This window comes from Carassius gibelio, chromosome A4 (assembly GCF_023724105.1).
Source record: "Carassius gibelio isolate Cgi1373 ecotype wild population from Czech Republic chromosome A4, carGib1.2-hapl.c, whole genome shotgun sequence".
In the NCBI taxonomy this organism is placed as follows: domain Eukaryota; kingdom Metazoa; phylum Chordata; class Actinopteri; order Cypriniformes; family Cyprinidae; genus Carassius; species Carassius gibelio.
This window is the reverse complement of record NC_068374.1, coordinates 32,195,736-32,217,150: the sequence shown is the minus strand read 5'-3', so window position 1 is coordinate 32,217,150 and position 21,415 is coordinate 32,195,736. Positions and strand designations below refer to the sequence as shown.

Sequence of the window (21,415 nt, the reverse complement as noted above, 5' to 3'; positions counted from 1 at the left end):
AATAAAGTAAAAATTGAGAGTTCAAATAAAAAATAGAATAGGCTACAAGTAAAAATAAAGCAAACTACAAATAAAATGAAACATTTTTATAGAGTATAAATAAAAAGCAGTATAAATGAAAATCTTAATTATACAATAATTTTAAATTATTTAGATTACAATAACTTTGATTATGATGAGGGCATGTTTTTTATGAAGTTGGTTTATACTGCAAAATGCTAGATGTGACATTAAATGCAGATTGGTGAAGCTCAGCAACTTTTAGACTCAGCTTTAAGATGCCTTACGTTCATAAAAAAAACAACAACAACAACGGAAAAGGTGCCAACATGTAACACGTAATTAACTGCAAAACTAGCATGCATGAAACATCTTAAGTATTCACGCCTCAGAAAAAATCCCTCATGTGATCGAAGCGAGGTACCGTGGCCTACGTGTCTTTCGTCTGTGTGCAGGGTTGGGAATATCATGTTCCTCCTGAGTCACTTTAATAACATACCATGCTGAGCTCAATGGAAATGCACAGGAAAGACACAGTGTACCTACGTCTGTCTATCATGACGCTGCTCAGCACAAACTGCATAATAAAGCCAAAAATGGAGCAAATTCTTTTATTATGAATAACTGTAAATGCTATGGGATATTTGTTTAGGGTGACTATTAATGATTAACTTGAGTTGTTTTTATGCCAGACGGTGTTTAGTGGTCAGTTTATCTGGAGCATTTTTCATTTTAATTTCATTTTTTCCTACTGCAGACTGACATTAAATACAATGTGTGAATGCCTGGATCATCTGCAAACAATTAAACACGGTATGCAATGTAAATAAATGAAATTGCATAGAAGGACAGTACACAAATGTGTATTTTATGACATTATTTGCTACAGGCAAATAAAAAAACAGAGAAATTGTCCTAAGATGGTACAGTATAATTAATTTTTTTTTAGCAGTATAAACCTAGCCTTATTCAGTCTTATGCCTTATGTTTGAATAAATTAAAATATAATTCTTAGCTCCCTCCTTTTGGGGATTTAAGTGCTCTTAATTTTAGTAAATGTTGCAGTGAATAGAGGTATTAATAACAGTGAAACTATGAATGTGTGCTATTTCTGTACAAATGAACAGCTCGAGTTGGACATGAGGTCAGCAGCTAGACACCGAAAGGTCATAGTCATAGTAGACTAGATCATATGACTACAGCAACACACACACACACACACACAGAACATATCTATTACACACTCACATATTTACAGCGATCTGCATTTGTCCGAAATTAAAGCAAGCACATACTGTACAAGGACCAACACACTGGCAAATTCAGTAAACAGTGTTGTATTTCTTTTAGGGACAGAGACATGGTGGGATTTGCAGGACATGTCACGTCCATCACACACATTCCCAAAGAGATGTGAAATGCAGCTGTGTCCTCACAGGCTACATAATGCATTCAATATGCCTTTGTATGAATCCAGCGAAACATTACATAAAGGTACAGTACCAGTCAAAAGTTTGGGAAAATCTAACTTACCTGCCTAAAAGAAACAAATAAATGAACAGGCAACTTCCCCCTCTCCCTTACTAAACCAAAAACAGGAGAAAACAATATGATAAATATGTTAAGTTTTTACAATCAATTTGACTTTGGGCAACACATAGCACAACAATCACAGTAATAAAATCAGAATAAGTCTTCATATCTTATGCACTGTTGCTCATGTAGTAATTTTATCATACTTTTCAGTATTTTTACCGGAAAACAAGGCCAAAAAAAAAATGTAATTAAAAAACTTGTAAAAAGGTAGAAGTAAACGCTCAAAAATGAAAGAAATTAGTATCTGTGTGAGTGTTTCTGTCATTTAATTATATCACAAAACTAGATAAGCACATCTCCACTATTCTTGCAGTTTGAATTTAGGATTAGATTAAAAGTTTCCTGTTTTAAATGGGACTTTTAATGGGAACACAAGTGAGGAGAAAGAAAAAAAAAACTAAAATGCCACCTAAATCTCATATTGTCAAGTGATTTTGGGCCTGTAGAATCACTTTGTGTCACTTTTCATTTCAGAGTCATACATTTGATAAGAGCTTTCTGTCTGGTCTCAGTCCACATTGAAAGCTCCGTCCAGACGCTGCTTTATTTATTTATGCATTTATGCATTTAGTGACTTACAGTGCATTCAGGCTAACAATTTTTCCTAACACGTGTTCCCTGGTATGGCTTCATGCCCTGGCTGCACCACCAGCACAGAGAAAACAGATAGAGGGCCATGCAGGTCGGCAGGTCATATAGATACGCCATTATAAAGATCACAAACAGAGTAGCATACACAAGAGCCTTGGCCATGTGACCCAGCGAGCAGAACTCCCACCACCATGAAAACAGCCTACTGCTGTTCCCATCCACCCAGGACAGGTGAATGCTGTGTAACGGCGGGGAGAGTTCATCCTCTCCATCCAGTCGCTGTGGTTCTTGATAGTTTCTGAGGGTCTTCCCAAGCTCAAAGTCCTCCTCTGCGAAAGTGACCTCTCTTTCCCTTGCAGCTGTTGTTTGAAGGAGGTGCCAGGATGGGTGAATGCTAACTGTTGGATAGGAAGGTAAGTGGGCGGGTACAAATTTGGTAGCATGACTCTCAAACTCTTTCTCTTCTCCATCTGTGCAGTTGTCATGCACTGCTTGGGAGTCCTCTACAAGCTCTTCAGCACTAGCAGGTCCTACAGCCGTCTCATTCAGTCGCTCCTTCATTTGAAGTCCTTTGTTTGCCTCAAAACGCCTCTCTTCGTTTTTCAGTAGCTCTGAACAGTCTTTGTTAAAAATCTTGTTCGACGTGCATAATTCGTTCTCATTAAATGGTTCCCTCTCGCAAGATGAAACGCTCTGTATTTCTGCGCTGTGATCCGTAGTTGTCTCATCTTGTCCTTTTCTACTGCTTTCCGTGTCCTCTTCATGTAGTTCTCTACAAAATGCCCTCATTTCCACCTGCTCCTCGCTGGCGTCTTTATTTATATCCATCCTTTCTGAAGAAGATCCTTTGGCTTGTCTATTTGTGAGCGGCATGTCCCTGCTCGCCGTAAATGTCAGGGTGTCTCTGACCGCTCTGTGTGTGTTTTCTTTAACCTTTGAGGTGTCGGAGCTGCCCATGCATTCTTCAGGTGAGATTCCATCTCCGGCTTCTGAATTCTGAGTCTCAGTATCATGCGTGGTTCGAGTTTCGTCCCCAGGGCTTGCTTTGGTCGTGTCTTGACCCAAAGATCCGCTTGTGTGCTCATGATGTGGGGCTTGGCGGTCACGAGATGTTTCTAAATCACTTACCTCCCTCTTTGGCTCAGATCCCTGGGCAGAACATGGTAGGGTAGTGACCCTTGGCTCTTTCACTAGTTGGTAATCCAAAACCTGATCTCTAGAAGGACTCATGCTCAGATCCTTTGATTGCTTTACTACAGGATCAGGTTTTACGGTTTCCATTGCTTTCCTGTCAGCGGACTCTTGACTGTGGTCTTTCTCAGCTCCCTTTTCCTCCGTCGGTACTACGACTTTGTCCCTTAAAGCTACAACTTCTGATTCTGGACGGACACATACTTTGTCCTGTGTATCAGTGCCATTAAGAGAAGCTTCCCAGGCCTTAGAAGCCAACATGGCTAGGTGATCTTCTTCCTGATGACTTGTTTCACTGTAGGCATCTGGAGGGTTTGCTTGGGGAGGTGTTGTTGTGGTACTGCCCCAATCCAGGGAAAGCAGAGGGATCTGGTGGTACATTAGTATTGGTGGCGTGTCATTGCCGTATCCTTGTTGGTCGTGGACAACAGGCAAATGGGTTCTACTTGGTATACTCAACCTCGGGATGGATGTGGTACTTGTGTTTGTGTTTGAATTATAACCCATCTGGGTTTCCATTGCTTTCTGAGTGAAGTAGTCCTGCACGTGTGCCAAACGAGCAGCTTGACGTTTCCTACGACGATCCACCTGTCAAAAAAACAAACAAACAAAGAAGAGAGAAAAGGTGGTTTTCAAAAGGGCTTTATTATGTCATGTTTGTAATGAGAGGCACTTATTGAGTGGAATATAATGTTGCAAAATGCATGAATTTATCCTTACTAATAACTTCCTGCTGTGCATTCAAAGAGATTGTTCACCCAGTTGTTCAAAACCTGTATATTTATTCATAAAAAAAAAAAAAACAGCTGGTTTTATTCTGGCAAATTGGTGAACTACCTCTCTAAATGCCCACCTTTATCTCTGGACCGTGACGGAGCACTCATTGACCCTACCAGAGTTTTGCAGCAGTCTTTAAGGGATTTGCAGGAATTTATTCCTACTTCTTTTTCTGTTATGTTCTCCTCAGTATGCCTGGCCTTGGGTGTGACTTGTTCTGGAAAAAAGCAAACAAACTCAAATTCGGTCTCTTATCCTCAGAATCAAAGCTCCTTATTCCCAGATCTCCACATATGAAACCCACCTGAGACCTCACCGCTCGTTTCTGCAGGTGTCGCCTCCCAGTAGGTCTTTTTACTGTAAATATTTAGCAGGTTTTCAATCACACTCACCAGCCATGTGTTCAAACATATCATCTCCAGTCAAAACAAAAAAGTACTTGATTGGACAACTAGACAAATACGTCTGGTTTTACTGAGTTACACAAAAAAACAAGTTTACCTATTTAACAAAGTTTAACCATGAAGCGTAAAAGGCTGTTTTTTAGCTGGTTTTCGGAATATTTTTTAGTGCTGCTATGCAATTGGTGGGATGTTTGGGTGGTTACTAAAGGTTTTGCTATGCAATTACCATCCTGCATAGCAACACAATCCTGTTTTAAAGACAGTTTTTTTTTACTTCCAGTGTACATTCATCTACATTGCTAAAATTTTAAGTCTGCTTACTAAACGACAGCTCTTCAACAATCCGCTTTACTGTATCATTCACATCCGGGATGAGTTACACACCAAAGTTCAAACCCTTAACACTAAGCATGAGTAAAAGTAATGATTCGAATGTACGTTTTTCTGTGTGTGTGTGTTCCCCACCTGATTGTTTTAAGGCAGCTCCTGATACCTTTTTGGTTACTCTCCTCTACAGACTTCTCCTTTTCACTCTCTTTCTCTTTCAGATCGCTCCTTCGTCTTTGGTGGCAGAAGACAATGTAGTTTGTCCCTCCATTGTTGGCCCAGAAGATTCCAACAGCGCTTTCATACCGCAGACAGAACTCTACCCGCAACCCTTCGACCTGGAACGGAGGCATCAACACGAGCTGAAAAGAGAAACGGTCCGTCTCGCCATCGCTGGACCCAGGCATGTACTCAGCCAGCAGGTCGAAGTGGCTCTGCCAGCCGTCCAGAGTGACACGGACGTAGACGGCCTTGTGGAAGCAGAGGTTAAGAACGCGGATGATGCCGCGGATTGTTGTGGATCCAGGGAACAGCTCAATGCGCTCCAGCTCCAGCTTCTGCTGCTGAAGTCTCACTTCCATCTCCTGGTGCAATGCTAGGATATTAAAGAGGCAAGAGATGTAGAATTCCTCAGCTTCTCTACTATTTGCCTCCAGCACTGATGAATCCCGGTTGTCATACTCCTTCACAGAAACCAGGTCCAGACCAAAGGCATCCGCAAATGACACCTTTCTTCGTACGGCTACCGGTGGAGGGTCAGGTTCCACTTCCTCGGATTCATCTCCAGAGCTTCCCTCTAATATCCGGTTCACTGTTTTCTCCAATTTGACATTTTCTTCTTTGTTTTTCATTATCCGGTTCATACAGTTGGGAAGCTCTAGGTTGAAGGAGACCACGGAGGGTGCAAGCTCTTCCGCAGACATGCCTGGGTAATGCTGGATGGGTAAATCCTGAGAGAACAACGCTAACCGTCTTAAACCCTTACTCGCAATGTGACCTGCCATAGCGTCAGGTTGCAGCTGAACATTGTGTGTTTGCCAGGCTTAAAAATAGCTGTAAGTGCTGCTGAACTTTACTTCCTGATGACCAGTATCTGGTAGACGTGGGACACTTTGATGTGTTAATGTCGTCTGCTGAACTCTGCGGAAACTTGATCGTTTTGATAAATGCTTTTGAATTATATATGTGTATCTGTACTGAAACAACACAATGCTTCTGTTTGGAAATGTAGAAGAGACCGGGGCTAGTTGTCACATGAGCAATTGGCTCAAGGGTTATAAAAAACAGTAACTATGAGTTTTAAATGATTGTGGCTTTGTATTTTAACGTCAAACACCTAGATGATAAAGACCAATTTTTGTGAAAAACTTCTTGAGACGAAGTTTTACTATGGTCGTATTTTGTTATATATCTGTTGGATAAGCAAATAAACAAAATAATTACCACACTGTCATTACATTCAGATAATATAATGAAAACATGTCAGGTTTTGGCACGTTATCATATTTTTAATATATTTTATACAATCTACCCAATTCATTAATGATTATTTCTCATGTTTTATTTTATAGTTTTTGCCGTTTGTTTCTTGAATTGTTTTCTATTCGTTTCACTGTTTATATTTAATTGAAAAGACTTTTAGCCAGTTGTGCATTTTAAATTCATATTGTTTAAGATGGCTTTTATTACATTTAGATATTTCATATTTCAAACTAATAGTCAGTGAACAGTAGGTTCCTATTGTGACAGCTTGCTTTAATATTATGCATGTTGTCACACAAGACCATTTCAATATACTGTTTTTTTTTTTTTTTTTTTAAGTAGCCAGGATGTGGAGGACTAAAACTGACTAGTAAATATTTTTACTTCATTGATTTATATAAAAAAGGACACTTTCTTTGTTTATTTATTATGTTTTTGTTCATTTTTGTTTTACTGTATAGTCATTTAATCAATGGTAGATTCTTATGACGTGTGAATTCCAGAAAACTTTTGCGCAGTAATACAATTAGCCACTAGGCGTCAGTGTCTAATCAAAGATATGTGCACGCTGTTTGTTTCTTTGAGAAGCAAAAGTGGATTCCAAAACATTCCTGTAGGTGGCAGCAAACCCTTACGTTTCATGCCAGTTTTCCCAAAATACTTTTTCTCCCCTAAAATCCATGTAGAAAATGCATGCGTTTTTATTTCTTCTGTGATAAAACCCATGAAATTATGCATTTTCTTAATTAAACATTTTATTTAAATGCATGCATGTGGTGAAAAGAAGGCAATAAATATTATATTTCCGATCAATTAACAAAAAATTCCTAACACCTCTGCAGACATCTGACAGATATTTATTATCACAAACTGGAAGAGTTAAAATGTTCTAATAAAACCAAGTCAAAATCTGCTATGCCTCCTATTTATTTAAATATGCATGGACAATGTAAATATACAACTTTTTTTTTTTAACATGACCATCCACCCTTTATAACATTATCATATTTAATAAAGCAAGTGTTAGCTACCACAACATGTAATGAAGATAGTTAATTCAGACAGAGACAGGGATAATTCATCCACAAAGGGAGACTTATGATATTATCAATCTTTGATCTGAAAATCATTTCCCCCGTTTTATTTATATGAACATTTCAAGGCAGTGGCACACAGTTACAGTACAAATATGATGCATAACTCACCATTACAGTATGTGTTTCAAATAAAGAGCTATATTAATTCAAACACATTAATGGTCAAAAGCAAAAAAAAATTCACAACATCAACCGATCACTCAAATAAACAATATTTCATCACAGTAATAATAATAAAAACAAATAGCTAAATGATCTAGTGTTGTTCAGCTCGAGGTGTATTTAAATGAACCTGAGTTTAACAAGTGTTGATACATTTCATGCCAAAAAGAAATAAAAATGCTGTGTTTAAAAATAAATAAAATAAAGCTAGAATTTATTTTAAACAATTAAGGAAATAAAAAATAAAGCACACAGAACATTTTTCAACAAAGCACAATAATTCTCAGTTGTTCCTTTTTTATTTTCAACACTCTTCCACATTGCTCATCTTTATTTGTTTGTTTGTTTCATTTTATTTATTCATAATAAATAATATATAAATATGTATTATTGAATTATAAACAGATAAATAGGAATTACAATTCAATAAAAATAGTGATCGTTATAATAAAACTGGTAAATAAAATAAAGGATAGCACTCCGCAGTGCTGTTCTTCATCTCTTTAACAAATGATGCAGTTGAACAATATTGTTTCTTCTTAATAGTGTATTTAAGAGACCCGATTAACAAAAACGTCGTTAACTTCTAATGACTGTATTGTTTACCCAGCAGGTGTACATCACGTCACGTGGGGTCGCAGTACGCCAAAAAATAACAACATCCACGTCCGCGTAAGTGCCTCCTAGCATTTTAATAAGCTAGTCCCCCCCAAAACTCGGCCGATACGTTGCGATGTATTGAATCGAGATACAAAAAAACAAGCCAAGCTTCGCGTTGCGCGTCATGCGAGCGCATTCAAACAGGAGTCGGTGTTACTCTGGCGTTTTTTTACAGTTGCATCGGTAATAACAGCAGCACACTGACTAAAGACAGCAGCGTCTCACTACTCCGAGCGGAGGAATATCAACAGCGCGTGCTGTGCGTTTGTTTTTAGCGCTTTTTTAAACCACAGAGTCGTAAACACGCCAAACTTTAGCCACCGCGAATGAGATACATTCACTTCTTTGGGTGAGTTTTTCACGTTTTTGCCTTTCATACGAGTTTGACTTCACTGAGAAGTTGCAGACGGGTTGTTTAGTGTTTATCGGATGGTTAATTTGTTGTTTTGACAGTGTTTGTGTTGTAAGAGAGTTTGGGAGTTCGGTACTGTGATTCTGTCTTTATAAACTATAAACGTCCAGTGACAGTTTTGGCATATTATATTATTATACGTCTTTTTATGCTCCGCAACTTTCGCTGTGTTTATAGCAGTGTTTATAGCAGTGTTTATTTGCGCATTTTACTTCTAAAATGACGTGTGAAACATGCATTGCATTAGCATAACACCACAATTTCTATCAGTTCAACAGTACGCAATTTTAATAAGTTCATTACGGCATAAAATGTAAACATTTGTATGATCTATAATTGATTTAACTACATTTACTGTTTGTACAGTTGTTCTCAAATAATTATTAGTGTTTCATAGGTTTACAGTTTTAGTTTTAGAAATAAATAATAACGTTAGGTCATTTAATTTCAATACAGTGCTGGAGTCCGTTTTTGAGAATTGTGGTTTTTAATTAAATTTAGTATTGTCAAATTGTCATGAAGTGTGAAAAAAAATGATACTTATAGCAAGTGATATTCAACATTTTATATATATATATATATATATATATATATATATAATAAAAAATACTATTTGAACTTGACATTTACTATCTATCTATCTATCTATCTATCTATCTATATATATATATAGATGGATGGATGGATAGATAGATATTTATAGATGGATAGATAGATATAGTAATAAAGATAATAATGTATAGTAGATTTTATTATTATTATCATTATCATCATCATCAAGGTTAACATTAATCTTACCGTGGTTGCTTGCTCCATTTCCATAATCCAGAGTGAAATGTTCGTGGCTTTAGAGCTGCTCACAGCAGCAGTGAGTGTTGGGACAGTATTGGAGTCCTGACACTGTATTGTAGTGTTAATGGACAGCACTCCTCTTAAGACTCAACCACATCTACTGCCAGAGCACTTTCAGTGGGTTCAGGGGATCTGGGACTAAATCAATAGGGTACGTGACTTCTTTTTTATTTTATCTTTTTAAACAAGGTGTATAGTATTACAGCTCTTTTCATGGCTGTGAGAGTTTTGGTTGCAGAAGCATCTTAGTTTCTCTCCGGCAGGTGAAGTGCAGGTGTGCATCACTGCGTTTCGTCACTCAACGCCGTGTCGCTTCAAAGAGGTCGTAACAGCACTAGTAAAATTTCAAACACACACACACATCGGCAGCCCCAGATGTGCTCTGTAACGTGAAGCTCGGCCTTTTGTTAGCCCAACACAGTTCTTCGCAGGTGATTTTAATTAGTAGTGTTTCAATGAGCGTGATGTTTCACGTATGACACATGGAGGGAGGGAGGCACTGTTGACCCGCACGACAGGAAAGAGGGGCCTAAATTCGAGTTATCCTGATGTTTTTGTAGTCGCAGCCTGATTACGGCATTCATCATCGGCTAGGGGTGTGTGCAGTGCACTGTAGTGATGTTAATAATGTGTGTGCACTGTTAGTAATGTGTGTGTGCACTGAGTAAAACAAAATCATTTGTCTGAGTTAAGATGTCACGGCGAGCTGAATACTTCTAGGTTATTCCTTTTGAGAGTATTTTGGGTGGGACTGTTTCATTGTTTAAAATCATGAGTTTATTTCATAGTTTTGCTTTCAAATGGTATCTAACAAAAAAAAAAAAATGCACACTTGAACTTTCTGTGCTTTTTTTTTTTTTTTTTTTTTTTAGTTCTCATTCACGTTATTACAATAACTGTCATAATGTGTGTGTGTGTTTTAATATACATATCTAAATGGTCATTAAACTCTAATGGCAATTAAGCCGGAAAGCCTTCTGTTTGTATCCATGTTAACTTCACAGAAATGTTTCCATGACAACCTTCATGCACGTTAAGGCAACCAGAGGTGATCAAGTCCCCCCCCACCACCCCTTCCTTTCCTCTCGCAAGAGTGGAATTTGTGTTGACAGTTCTGGCCTTTAATGGCACTTTGGTGCCGCGTGAAAGTATTTGTTTACCGGGATCATATGCTGCTAGCTGTCAGCCTCGCAGAGATTGACTTCTCCAGATAAAAGACTGTATTACATGCTTAAGAGGTCTTCTGTGCTGTAATTATCCACATCATCCTAACGACGTTTGGTGTGCTTCAGTAACTAAGATACTGAGTGCTTCCTCTGAGGCCACCTATTAGAAAACAACGCTTTTTTGTTGTTGTATTAAAGCTATTTCTTTTCTACTGGATGTGAATTTAATGCTTATTTTATGGATTTAAATGTTCAATGCATTGACTAATGGAATGTTACTTCTCAATCTGAGGTTGCAATGCTCTTTTGTTTGATTTATTATTATTTTTCTTAAACATGGCATGTGATCCCCAACTCTAGTCTTTTGATTGTGACAGCGCTCTTTCGCATGTACGATATCACATGACCTTTATGGAGAGGTATTAAAATCACCCAAAAGCATCTTATCGTAGTACATATGCCCTTGAAGTTATTAATTTGATGCTTAGCTGATATTATCAGTGCTGATATGTGTTGTCATACCTCTTTTTTTTTTTTTTGAAGGCATGACAGGGTCTTTTGGGCTGAAGGCTCTGATTTATTGAGCATTTTAGTCTCTGGTTGACTTAAAACCCGGTCGTTGTAGTTGAATGGTGGCGTCATTTGTAGTAAACGGCAAGGTCAGCCTAGCTGGACCAAACTTGCCCGTGGCCTGTGACAAGAGAACATGTGGAAGGCGACTCACTGCTAGTATGTATGTTGCTTTTTACACCAGGCTTAGTTTCAGAAGCTATGTATTCTTTCTTTATTTTTTTATTTATTCTTTTTTTTTGTACAAATAATTTGGTTTAAATACAAAATATTAAAAAAAAAATGAAACATTTAATTAATAAAAAAAAAAAAAATATAGATATAGTTTCTTGATTCTATAAATATATATAAATCATTACCATGCTTGTAAAAAACAACAAAAAAACTTAAAAACATAGATGTTGTCAGTACAGTAGAACCAAATACTGACCTTCTAAGTGAATCTCTGAGGACAATTCTGTTAACAAGAGAAAAAAAAAACTGTTTATTTGAAACCAGTTGTGGAAAAACAGAGGATTTGTGACAGTAACGTCTCCTGACAGGCGTATTAGGCTGCAGAAAGAGCATCAGGCCTGAGGCTGGGGGCATATGGTGCTGCCTTCTGCTGGCATCGCTCTAGAACAAGTTGCAACACTGTGGCAGGGTCACGACGGGCTCAGGTTTGTTCGCCCTGCCCTCTCTAAATAATAACAGGGCAAATTAATGCTCCCTTTGTCTTTGACAAGGGCAAAGTAAATATTTTTAGTTTGACTCCGAATTGTTATTTTCTTTGGTTTTGTGCCTCATGTTGTTATTGTTGAGTTATGATGAAATGAGTTAATGTGTTTGGCCTTCATGTTTCTCTATTGTTTTAAAGGAAGGTCTGATTGCTGTGCTTGACATTTCATTTGTCTAGCAAGATATCTTTTATGCTTAAAAAAGTTATCTGGTATTGCCATATTTTTTTCGATGTGATAACACATCAATACAATGTTGTTTTTTTGCACCAGTAATATTGGTAAAACAGTAAAACAACGTTTGATCATTTGTAGTGATCTTACCAATTTAGACTGAATATGGATTATGATTATGTTAATCATTCAGTGCCATGATATATGTGACCCTGGACCACAAAAGCAGTCTTAAATTGCTTGGATATAATTTTAGCAATAGCCAAAAAAAAAAAGAAAAAAAAAGCTAATAATATTTTCAAAATTAATATGCCAAAAATGATTAGGATATTAAGTAAAGATCATGTCCAAAAATAAGTATACCTAATGTAAGTATATCAAAACGTATTTTTTTTTTATTAGTAATATGCATTGCTAAGAACTTCATTTGGACAGCTTTAACGGTGATTTTTCTCAGTATTTAGATTTTTTTGCATCCTCAGATTCCAGATTTTCAAATAATTGTATATTAGCCAAATATTATATATATATACAGTCTAAGATGCATAATGTACCGTAGTAAATCTCAAAGTATAATACCATCATTGTACCATGGTGCCACTAGAGTAGCTGTTTGTAAGGGTTAATGTAGAATAATCAGATTTTATCATTCATACTGATATTATTTTCTTATTTATTTTACATAGAGCCTACTTAGCCTAAATCATGAATATGTTGATCATTCAGTATGTATCAAAATATCACAATATTTCCTTCTGGTTTCATCACTATATCACGTTATTGCCACAGTATGTGTGTGTGTGTGTGTTTTGGTGTTTGTGTTGAATAAACAGATTTTAGATATATAGTCTAGCCTCTAAATTTATTAAACACTAATATGTAGCACAATTTAGTAAAGTCTGCCAATTTGAATCAGTAGCACAATCATATTTAGAATTTCGAAACACAAGCATCATTTCTGAAGTGTAGCTATGACTCTGCGTATGTGTTCAGGGGCCTGTGGGAATGTGTGTGTGCCATTGCTGTGTTTGGTGTCTTTTAGACTGCGGAGGGTTAATTATATTCTCTCTTTGTCTTTGATAGGGCCACTTACAGCATATGGCCACAGCAATACAATAGTTTATTTTTATGATATTTGATGAGTGGTTTTTAATTTAAATTGTCACTTCTGGCAACCAGCAGGGCAGATGGTGTAGATTTGAATGCCCATCAGAGCCTAAACACCCTCTGGGCAACTGTTGTTAATAAACTTTTTTCCCCCCTTGTTTTTTCCCCCACGCAACACGTTTTAGGTCAAGAGGAGTCAAACCTGTTACAACACCTGTTTCTGCATATGTAAATCTGTTGTTTTGTCATTTCATTAAGCAAGAAAAAAACGGCAGCAGTCCCTTGTGGTTGCAAATGTGACTGGCATTGAGCCCACTTGGCAGGGTGAAGACAGCGAGGAGGAGGGAAAAGACAACCGCGGTTTGTGTCACACGACTGCACGGCCGTTAGATGCCGCTTCCGTGTGAGGATGTTTTCCAAAATGGCCTCAGATACAGTCCCCCCACCTTGCTTTCCCCCCCCCCCCCCCCCTCTTTTCTCCAGAAGTTGGAACCTGGCACACGCATTTATGGCTAATGCGCTTGTTCAACCCTCTCATCATCCCGTGATGTCAGAGCTCTACTCAGAGCCACATGTGCCGGTCTCGTTTGTGTGTGCTGCCTCTGGGGCTAATTGCCCCAACAGCTGGTGCATGATGATTTGAACCCAAAATGCATCTTCGTACCCTTATATACATTCCCTCTCTCTATCAGCCACCGCACTTTTCCACCCATTTCTGGGGTAAGTTGTGGGATTTGAGTCGTAATCCCATCTGTGTACGCAGGATGCAACAAATATGGTGTGAAATTAGAGGTTATTCCTTGGCTTTGAAGATTACTGTCATCGTTATGGCTAACACAGCCTTGTATGGTGTGCCGTTTGTTGTATTAGTTAGAAGCGTCCATATTACCTTGAGGTACATGCTGCTATACCCTTACCTGGTTGTTTTAATTTGGCCGTTGATCTGCAAGCTACCTCGGGTTTGGCTTGGACGGCCTTCTGTTTGAGTGTCCCTGTTGTGTGTTAATCTCCATGGGCCGCTGAGGTATCCTTCCTGTGATTTAGCGCCTCTCTGCAAGGCTCTCCGGAGCGCCACGCCATCCCTCAGTGATAGGGAAGTTCATTAGGGATGTGCCTTTGATGGGGCAGCTTTTCATGTGACGGCGCTCTCAAATACCTTGATGTAGAAGCTTAAGAAGCCATTGTGCCGCAAGCGTGTCTTATTTAGATCTGCATAGTAAATCGACCCGAGTAAATACGGGAAGAAGCAGATGGAAGCAAGGAGATAAGGCCCAGATGAACAATCGCATTTGTATTTTGTTATGATGTTGACAGCAGCTAAAATTCACTAATCTAGCGCCACTGATCTGCATTTCAAAGAAATCTCATTTAGCAGCAGGGAGGATAAAGTTCTTTTCATTGTGGTCGCGCTTCTTTTTTTTACAATTTTTTTTAACTTGCATTCTTCGTTAATTTATCTGCCGCAGATTTAACGTTGGGCCTGGCGTGAGCATGCCGCATGTTGCAAAGAGGATCTTAAATACCCTGAAAGCGGTAACGTCTAGACTGTGAACTGGGGGTAATTACACGTCCACTGATGAATGGAGGGAGTTTGAAGACTCATCTTTGTTCGGGGGGCCTGAATTGCTTGACTAGTGCTGATAAGGACTATTCGGCCCTCAGTCAAAATGTGTTACTGTGGCTTCCACCTCCTAACACTGGAATGGTATTTGCTTGAATAGGTAAAAAAATTATTGTGTACTGTAATCTGACTTATTCACATAATGTCTTCTTTCATCCACACACCGAGCAGAGGGGCCGGAGAGGTGTTTCTGCCCTTGATATGAAATAGTTTATCGCATCTTTTAAAGCAGGGGTTCATGTAAATATCAGAAATATTAGGACAGCCTCTGCTTAATTCAGTATGTGTGCATATAATTCGATAGTATTTAGAGATCTCAAATTGAAACAGGTCTGGTATTTTGTAGACCCGTTTCCACAAGGTCATGCAAACTAATAACACTGGAAAAGTCGATTTAAAAGGTGAATTTTCACAGTCCAAAGACATTATGGCATTAACACAAACTCTGAAGAAGTTGGAAATGAATGGGACCTAAACGCTTTTCCAGAATTATTATTCTGAGCTTTTTATATCATGTTTCATTTCCAGAGTTTGTGTACATGTGTGCGTGCAAAAAGCAGAGACAGAACAGTCTTAATTTTGATAATAAATCTCTCAATCAAATAATGGCTGAGCCAGTGATCTTAAATATACGCTATTTGTGCTCCTAAACTGAGTGCACTTCCAGAATTACAAACACCATATATCTGAAATTGAGTGCGGAAGATGTGTATATTAATACTCGGGCTAGACAGTTTGTGGTATTTGCTAGTGTCTCGGTTTACAACACCTCTTCAAACACAGGCGGTTAATGTAGTGGTGAGTTACAATTGTACAGTTAAGGGAGCACATTCCAGGGATCCTGAAGTTGTTAGTATGTCACAACTTGCAGTTTTTATTATTATTATTATTATTATGAGGTGAACTGAGCTGTACATGCTCACTTAGTCTAATATATCTGTGAGTGTCAGCAAAAAAAAAAAAAAAAAAACAAACAGTAGAAGGCTGGATGGAAAGTTTGATTTATGTTTTATCGGCCAGGCATGGCAAGCAGTTTCGAAGGGAAAACATTTTCTCTCAGTTCTGATGCATATTATTATTCTGGGTGTGATTTTTGTCAATTTTTTAAATGCAGACATATCGAAGTGTTTTAATTTAAAGTTAAAAATGTTGATTTCTGAATAAAGATCAAAAACTTTTTTTTTGTTTGTTTTTTATTGACAGATTCTCTCATTCTTGGACTCAGTTCTCCCAAACAAACGGACATCAACTGAAAGTTTCCCCTCAGGGTAAGATCGAAAAACACAGCTTCTCTTGTACTTCTGTCAACACTTTCATCTTTTTGTCAGATGCACTCTTTGAAAAAGAGAAAAAACTAGAGTGTGATCATACGCAACTGCAGCCCATTGACGTGAAACGAGCCCACATCCAGTTTTTTGATTGACCTGTTCTATTGATGGAGTGTGACAGACTTTGTTGTAATTATTTTGCCGTGGAGATGAAAAACACTTGTGACACAAACAGTGAACCTTGTTCGTCATTATAGTCTCCCTAAATATCACTGGCAACATGCTCACACTGTCATTTTTTTGTTGTTTTGCCACCTTTGTAGCATTCAAAAAAGGTAAAATGCAAAAAAAAAAAAAAATGCATGCTTCAAGGAAAAAATATGTATGTTTACACATGTTTCCCATTCTGTGTCGATCAGGATGAGAACTGGTATGGCCGTTGCTCATAGTGCAGCAGGAGTACTTTGAAACCAAGGCAAAAGCGGTGAGTAAAAGCAATCTTTAAAGTGCTAATTTCCATGTTCGGTCTGTCTGTCTTGGCCATAATTGATATGTCCTCTCAAAAATCACTTCCATTATATATTCCATCAACCACATCCTGAGAGGTGCGTTAATAACGAGGAGTCCGGGGACCTCTTAAAGATTCTTGATGCATTATGACAGTCGAGAGAGTCCACTTAGTTTCTGACGGCCTTGACGGTTGTGGGGTTTCACTTTAAAGGCAGTTGAAGTCAAGATAAATGTATTGTGGTGCATAACCCAGCAGGTAAAGGTTTGAAGCACGTTATCCAGCTCAATCGGGCCCTTCATTGAAGCTCTGATGATGGTTTTGTCACCAAGTAAGTGAAAAATGCACATAAGGAATCCCACCATCTGTAAGAATGTGATTAATGATTATGTATAGTTTGTGGTTGCCATCATTAGCAAAGTGGACATTGCCAGACGGGTGGCTACAGTTGCAAAGAGTAAATGAGAGAAACCTGGGCATGTTTAGGTCATGTTTGATCATTTGAGTAAAAGATTTGTTGACTATTTAAGGGTCCTGATATTACTAGTTACTGTAGGTACTCAGTTGTTATTATAATTTCTGTTCTGATGGGATAAAAAACAAACTGTGGAACATAATAGGAGAAATATTAAAGCATATACTGCCCAATCTTCAACATATAATCCATTTGGGGGTAACACTATAAAAATATTATAAACATGGTGCCATGAAAATTACTTTTTGCAACAAACAGATCGACAGTTGAGTCATTATTTATTAAAATATGGTGCATTTAGATGCAACATGTAACGTTTGATCACAAAAAAGTTTGTTTAAATATGTAGAAGTGCGAATTAAATGCATTTCTTGAATGGTCCTCTGAAACTTTATTGGTGCAACCTGTATCCTCATTCGTTTATATGGAAAACAGTCTAAAGTACATTTTGGAACATGTCTCCCTTTGAGTTCCAAGGAAAAAGTAAGTAATATGGGTTTGGAATGACTTAAGAGTGAGTAAATGATGACTGAATATTTTGGCCACTTTTTGGGTAAAATTTCCTTTTAATAATTAGTGTACAAATAATGATTAAGAAAAAAGGTTATGTTATATTATTTAGAGAAAGCTTTAGAAGTTGGTTAAGCACCTAGATTAATGGGTGATTTGGTATGATTTAGTCAATACACTTGCATAAAATTTATATATATAAAGCTGAGCTAAGAAAGTTTCAGTTTGCGCTAGCAGTAACAGCCCTCGCTTTGCTAAAGTCAGCTGAGTCCATTACTCCACTTGGCTCAGTAAAAAAAGTGTCCCATCAGTGAGGCTATTCCAAGCCATTACTCTGCCTTTGAGGTGCAGGACTGATTTAAGTTCGCATTTGCTGAAGAGTTTGTGTGGCTTGGCTTCAGGCAGGGGCTGAATCCCCAGAAGTCACTGCCTCAAGGCTAAGCAAAACCCAGCTTCCCTCTCCCCACCTTAAAGAGATTTGAATATTAGTTTTTAATTTGATGAGTATCCACTTTAATCTTCAAAGTTGAACTCATATCTGTTCTGGAACAGAAGTCCTCAAATCAGAAAAAAAGTATAATTGCTGCCCAACTTCACACTACCAATGCACAACCATTGTAAAATCTACAGCAATTAAGCATATCTCACCCAAGTTGAAAGACGAGGAATGGCATTGCTCACTCTTCGATTGGACTGACTTGCTGGTTCTTCACTTTAAAAATGTATTTCTTGTTCTAGTAGAACGCCTGCCATTTCCATCTAAAATGGCTCAGAGGGAGCTCTTTCACTCCCTGTAGTCGAGAGTAACCTCCATGGGGCTTTGCTCTGGACACACGGAGCCGAGAGCTCGGAAGGATATCAAAGGAAACTGGGCTCAGTCTCCATTGGAAGTTCTCATTGTGTGGCTGATTTGGGATTGTAAAGAGAAGGTGGTTGGGGACAGAGATGAAGCGAAGCCTGGTTCTTCCTAATCTTTATCCCCCATTAACCACCAGAACCCAAGCAGCTCCTGGGATCAGGTCATTGGTCAATCCCCCCATTTCGATTGAATATTTTAAACTTAAGACTTTATGATGGATGGAAAAAAGTTCAGGCTGTCAGAGGTTCACTTGATGGTTCTGGTCTTTCTCTTCTTCTTAAACTCTGTTCGCTTCATTGTTTTATCTCTGTATTAGAAAGAAGGATTTTTTTTTTTGGATTCTGCACAACTTTCCATATTCTTGTTAAGCTTGTTTTGGGAAAGGGCTCATGAAGCCATGCTGTGAGCAAATTGGAGCTTGAGTAGCTCCTTGTTTTGTCCATTCACACATCTTTTTCTTAAACGTGATAATAAGAGGTTTGCAAAGTAAACTCTGGCAATAACCGTGGTGCTTTTGTTCCCTCACTTCCAGGCATTCAGATCCAGATAAAGCGAAAAGCTACATGCTAATCTTTCTCAGTGGCATCTAGACGGCTTTTTTTACTCGCATCCTAAAAGACAGCGAGACAGAAGGAAACAAATTGAGGCCAGTTTGAAAAATAGAGCAGGAGTTTGTGGAGAATGGACAGTTGCCCCTAGAATAGAGTTACAAAAGAGAGTCTGCCATCATTCCTGATAGAGGAGACAGACCGAGTCAATGAGGTTATTGATCCGGCTGGAGTGCTATGCTAATCAGCTGTCTGAATGGGCCAAGAGTCAGTGTCCTTCACGGCACCTTCTACTTGGTTTACTGGTCTTTTTAGTCTGTTAATACATACCCAGTAAGTTTGATGAACAAAACTCGACGTGGTTTACTGTGTAGAAGCTATAAGCACTGGAATGTTTTCAAATGGTGGGATGATTGTGAAACAAGACCCTCTTTTTGACATCAAAACCGTCTGACGCCAACGGAACAAAACCAATACGCCAACAAAAACCAATTTCTGCCAGTTTCATTGTTAAGAATGTGCATTAATCAATCACAAGTCAGATTAGAAATTTATGTTTGGACAATTGTCAAATCTACTTCAATTGAGTTGACTAAACTAGGATTATGACACAAAACATGCAATGGAAGCTGCCATTGGTTTCTTGCAGCCAATTTATTTAGAGACTTTGAACCAACTGAATATGAAGGATTTCAGCCTCCTGTGGAGTTGTAAGACTCCTAGATTATGTGAATAATTGGCCACAAAAAGATTAATTTAAATGTAAATTAGATTAAATTATCTTTGGTCTTATTTTTGTATGTGTGTTTTATAAAATGTTATTCTTCTCAGAAGAATTCCAGGATTTCAATGCATTTCTCGTATTTGATATTTTATATAAACAGCTAATGTTATTTTCATCTGAAGAAAGGATCTTATACGTTAACTGAGTTCTCCCCCACAACACTTTGATAGTACTGTTTTGAAATGCCTTCTCCATTTGAATGCTTTGTCTGGCTTCATTCACAGGAAAAACATTACTACAAAAGATACAAGCCTACCACTTTGTTCTTCACGATAATTTGATCATGGCTTGAAAAGTGAACTTGCGGAAGGAGAGGTACTAGAGTCTGGAATTTGGCTTCCCTACCACAAACTGCAAGCCTGTACAATCAAACTGTGTCACGGTTACCTGCTTTGATAGATGGTGAAACAGTTTGTTGTTGGGACGAGAGCAACCTGATTTGGGTCACATGTCTGTCTCAGGCTGGAATGTGTGTGTTGGCGCGACCGTGCTGCCAAATCCAAGAGTCTCTGATTTCTCTCCATGGCGCACGCTTCACTTTTGTAACCTTCTCTTATGAAAGCCATGCCTCTGGGCCAATTCTGCGGTCACACTACCTGATTCTGAGGCTCGTGGAGTGATGTTGAGTGCTGAAGCCAGAGGGAGTCATGTGAGAGAGATTCCGTCTGCATAAACATGCCCTTCTTCTTCTACAAGAGAGACCAAACAGACAGGGCGTCCCTCAGCCCACCTCACCTGTGAAGGCTTTTCAAATCTCTTTCGCTCTCCTTTCCTGTCGGTCTCCCTTTTTTTTTCTTTTTTTTTTTTTCTTTTGGTGTACTTCTCCAGCTGTTTCCTTGAAGTGAAGTCCCGTTAAATGAAACTCTCAGAGAGCAGGTTATTTTTCTATCATTCTGACTGGTGAAGAGGAATTAAGTTACACTCTAAAGACAGCATTTGTGGCCTTATGTTGATAACTACAGGAAGAAAATTTATTTTTTATTTTTTTCCAAAGGTAGAATTCTTGAGTGTGGTGCCGTGCAATCAACATCAAAAAGCACACGTTTCAAAAGTATAGCCACGATTTCATCTGCTGGATTTTAATTTTACTATGCAGTATAAAATGAACGGAAATTCTAAGAAATTCATGTTACTGTAATTTTTTTAGTTTTTAAGTTTAATGTAAGTAAAATTGGTTTCGTTTAGACTTCATTTCTTTCTCATCCGATTCTGCTGCTTTTCCATTTTTCTCCTAATGTTTCTTTTATGCTTTCTCCAGACCTATTTCCACCACTTAATTCTCTTTCTTTCATTCATAGCTTTGCTCCCCTTGTTATTAGATGACTTTCTCTCTCTCTCTCTCTCTCTCTCTCTCTCTCTCTCTCTCTCTCTCTCTCTCTCTCTCTCTCTCTCTCTCTCTCTATCTGTCTGTCTTGCCTGTCAGTGGCATGTTGCACCACACACACTTACACACACAGAGCTGGATGCAGACTGACAGTACTGCCACAGAACTGATTGAAACTCATGTCTCAAAGTTACTAATGCTCACTGAACCATTTTATTGAAGGTAAAGTAAATA

At 38.2% G+C, this 21,415-nt stretch overlaps 2 protein-coding genes across 6 annotated transcripts in view; one reads left to right on the top strand and one right to left on the bottom strand.

The window, feature by feature from the left end:
- Window positions 1–1,321: 1,321 nt before the first annotated feature.
- Window positions 1,322–5,948, bottom strand: LOC127977507 (uncharacterized). The gene is made up of 4 exons (XM_052582393.1): window positions 5,025–5,948; window positions 4,460–4,512; window positions 4,272–4,372; window positions 1,322–3,966 (listed from the first exon to the last, which is right to left on the bottom strand). The coding sequence occupies exons 1-4, from the start codon at window positions 5,888–5,890 to the stop codon at window positions 2,188–2,190; spliced, it is 2,799 nt and encodes a 932-aa protein (XP_052438353.1). The 5' UTR covers window positions 5,891–5,948; the 3' UTR covers window positions 1,322–2,187.
- Window positions 5,949–8,333: 2,385 nt separating this feature from the next.
- Window positions 8,334–21,415, top strand: part of LOC127977475 (forkhead box protein P2) — a 98,966-nt gene continuing 85,884 nt past the window's right edge. For 2 of the 5 annotated variants that reach the window (XM_052582374.1, XM_052582368.1), the window contains exons 1-3: window positions 8,335–8,636; window positions 16,109–16,173; window positions 16,593–16,657. The gene's annotated coding sequence lies outside the window, so the exon portion shown is untranslated. Of the gene's footprint in view, window positions 8,637–14,822; window positions 15,006–16,108; window positions 16,174–16,592; window positions 16,658–21,415 lie in introns of those variants that run through there. The other 3 variants (XM_052582348.1, XM_052582380.1, XM_052582358.1) reach the window with 3 other exon arrangements.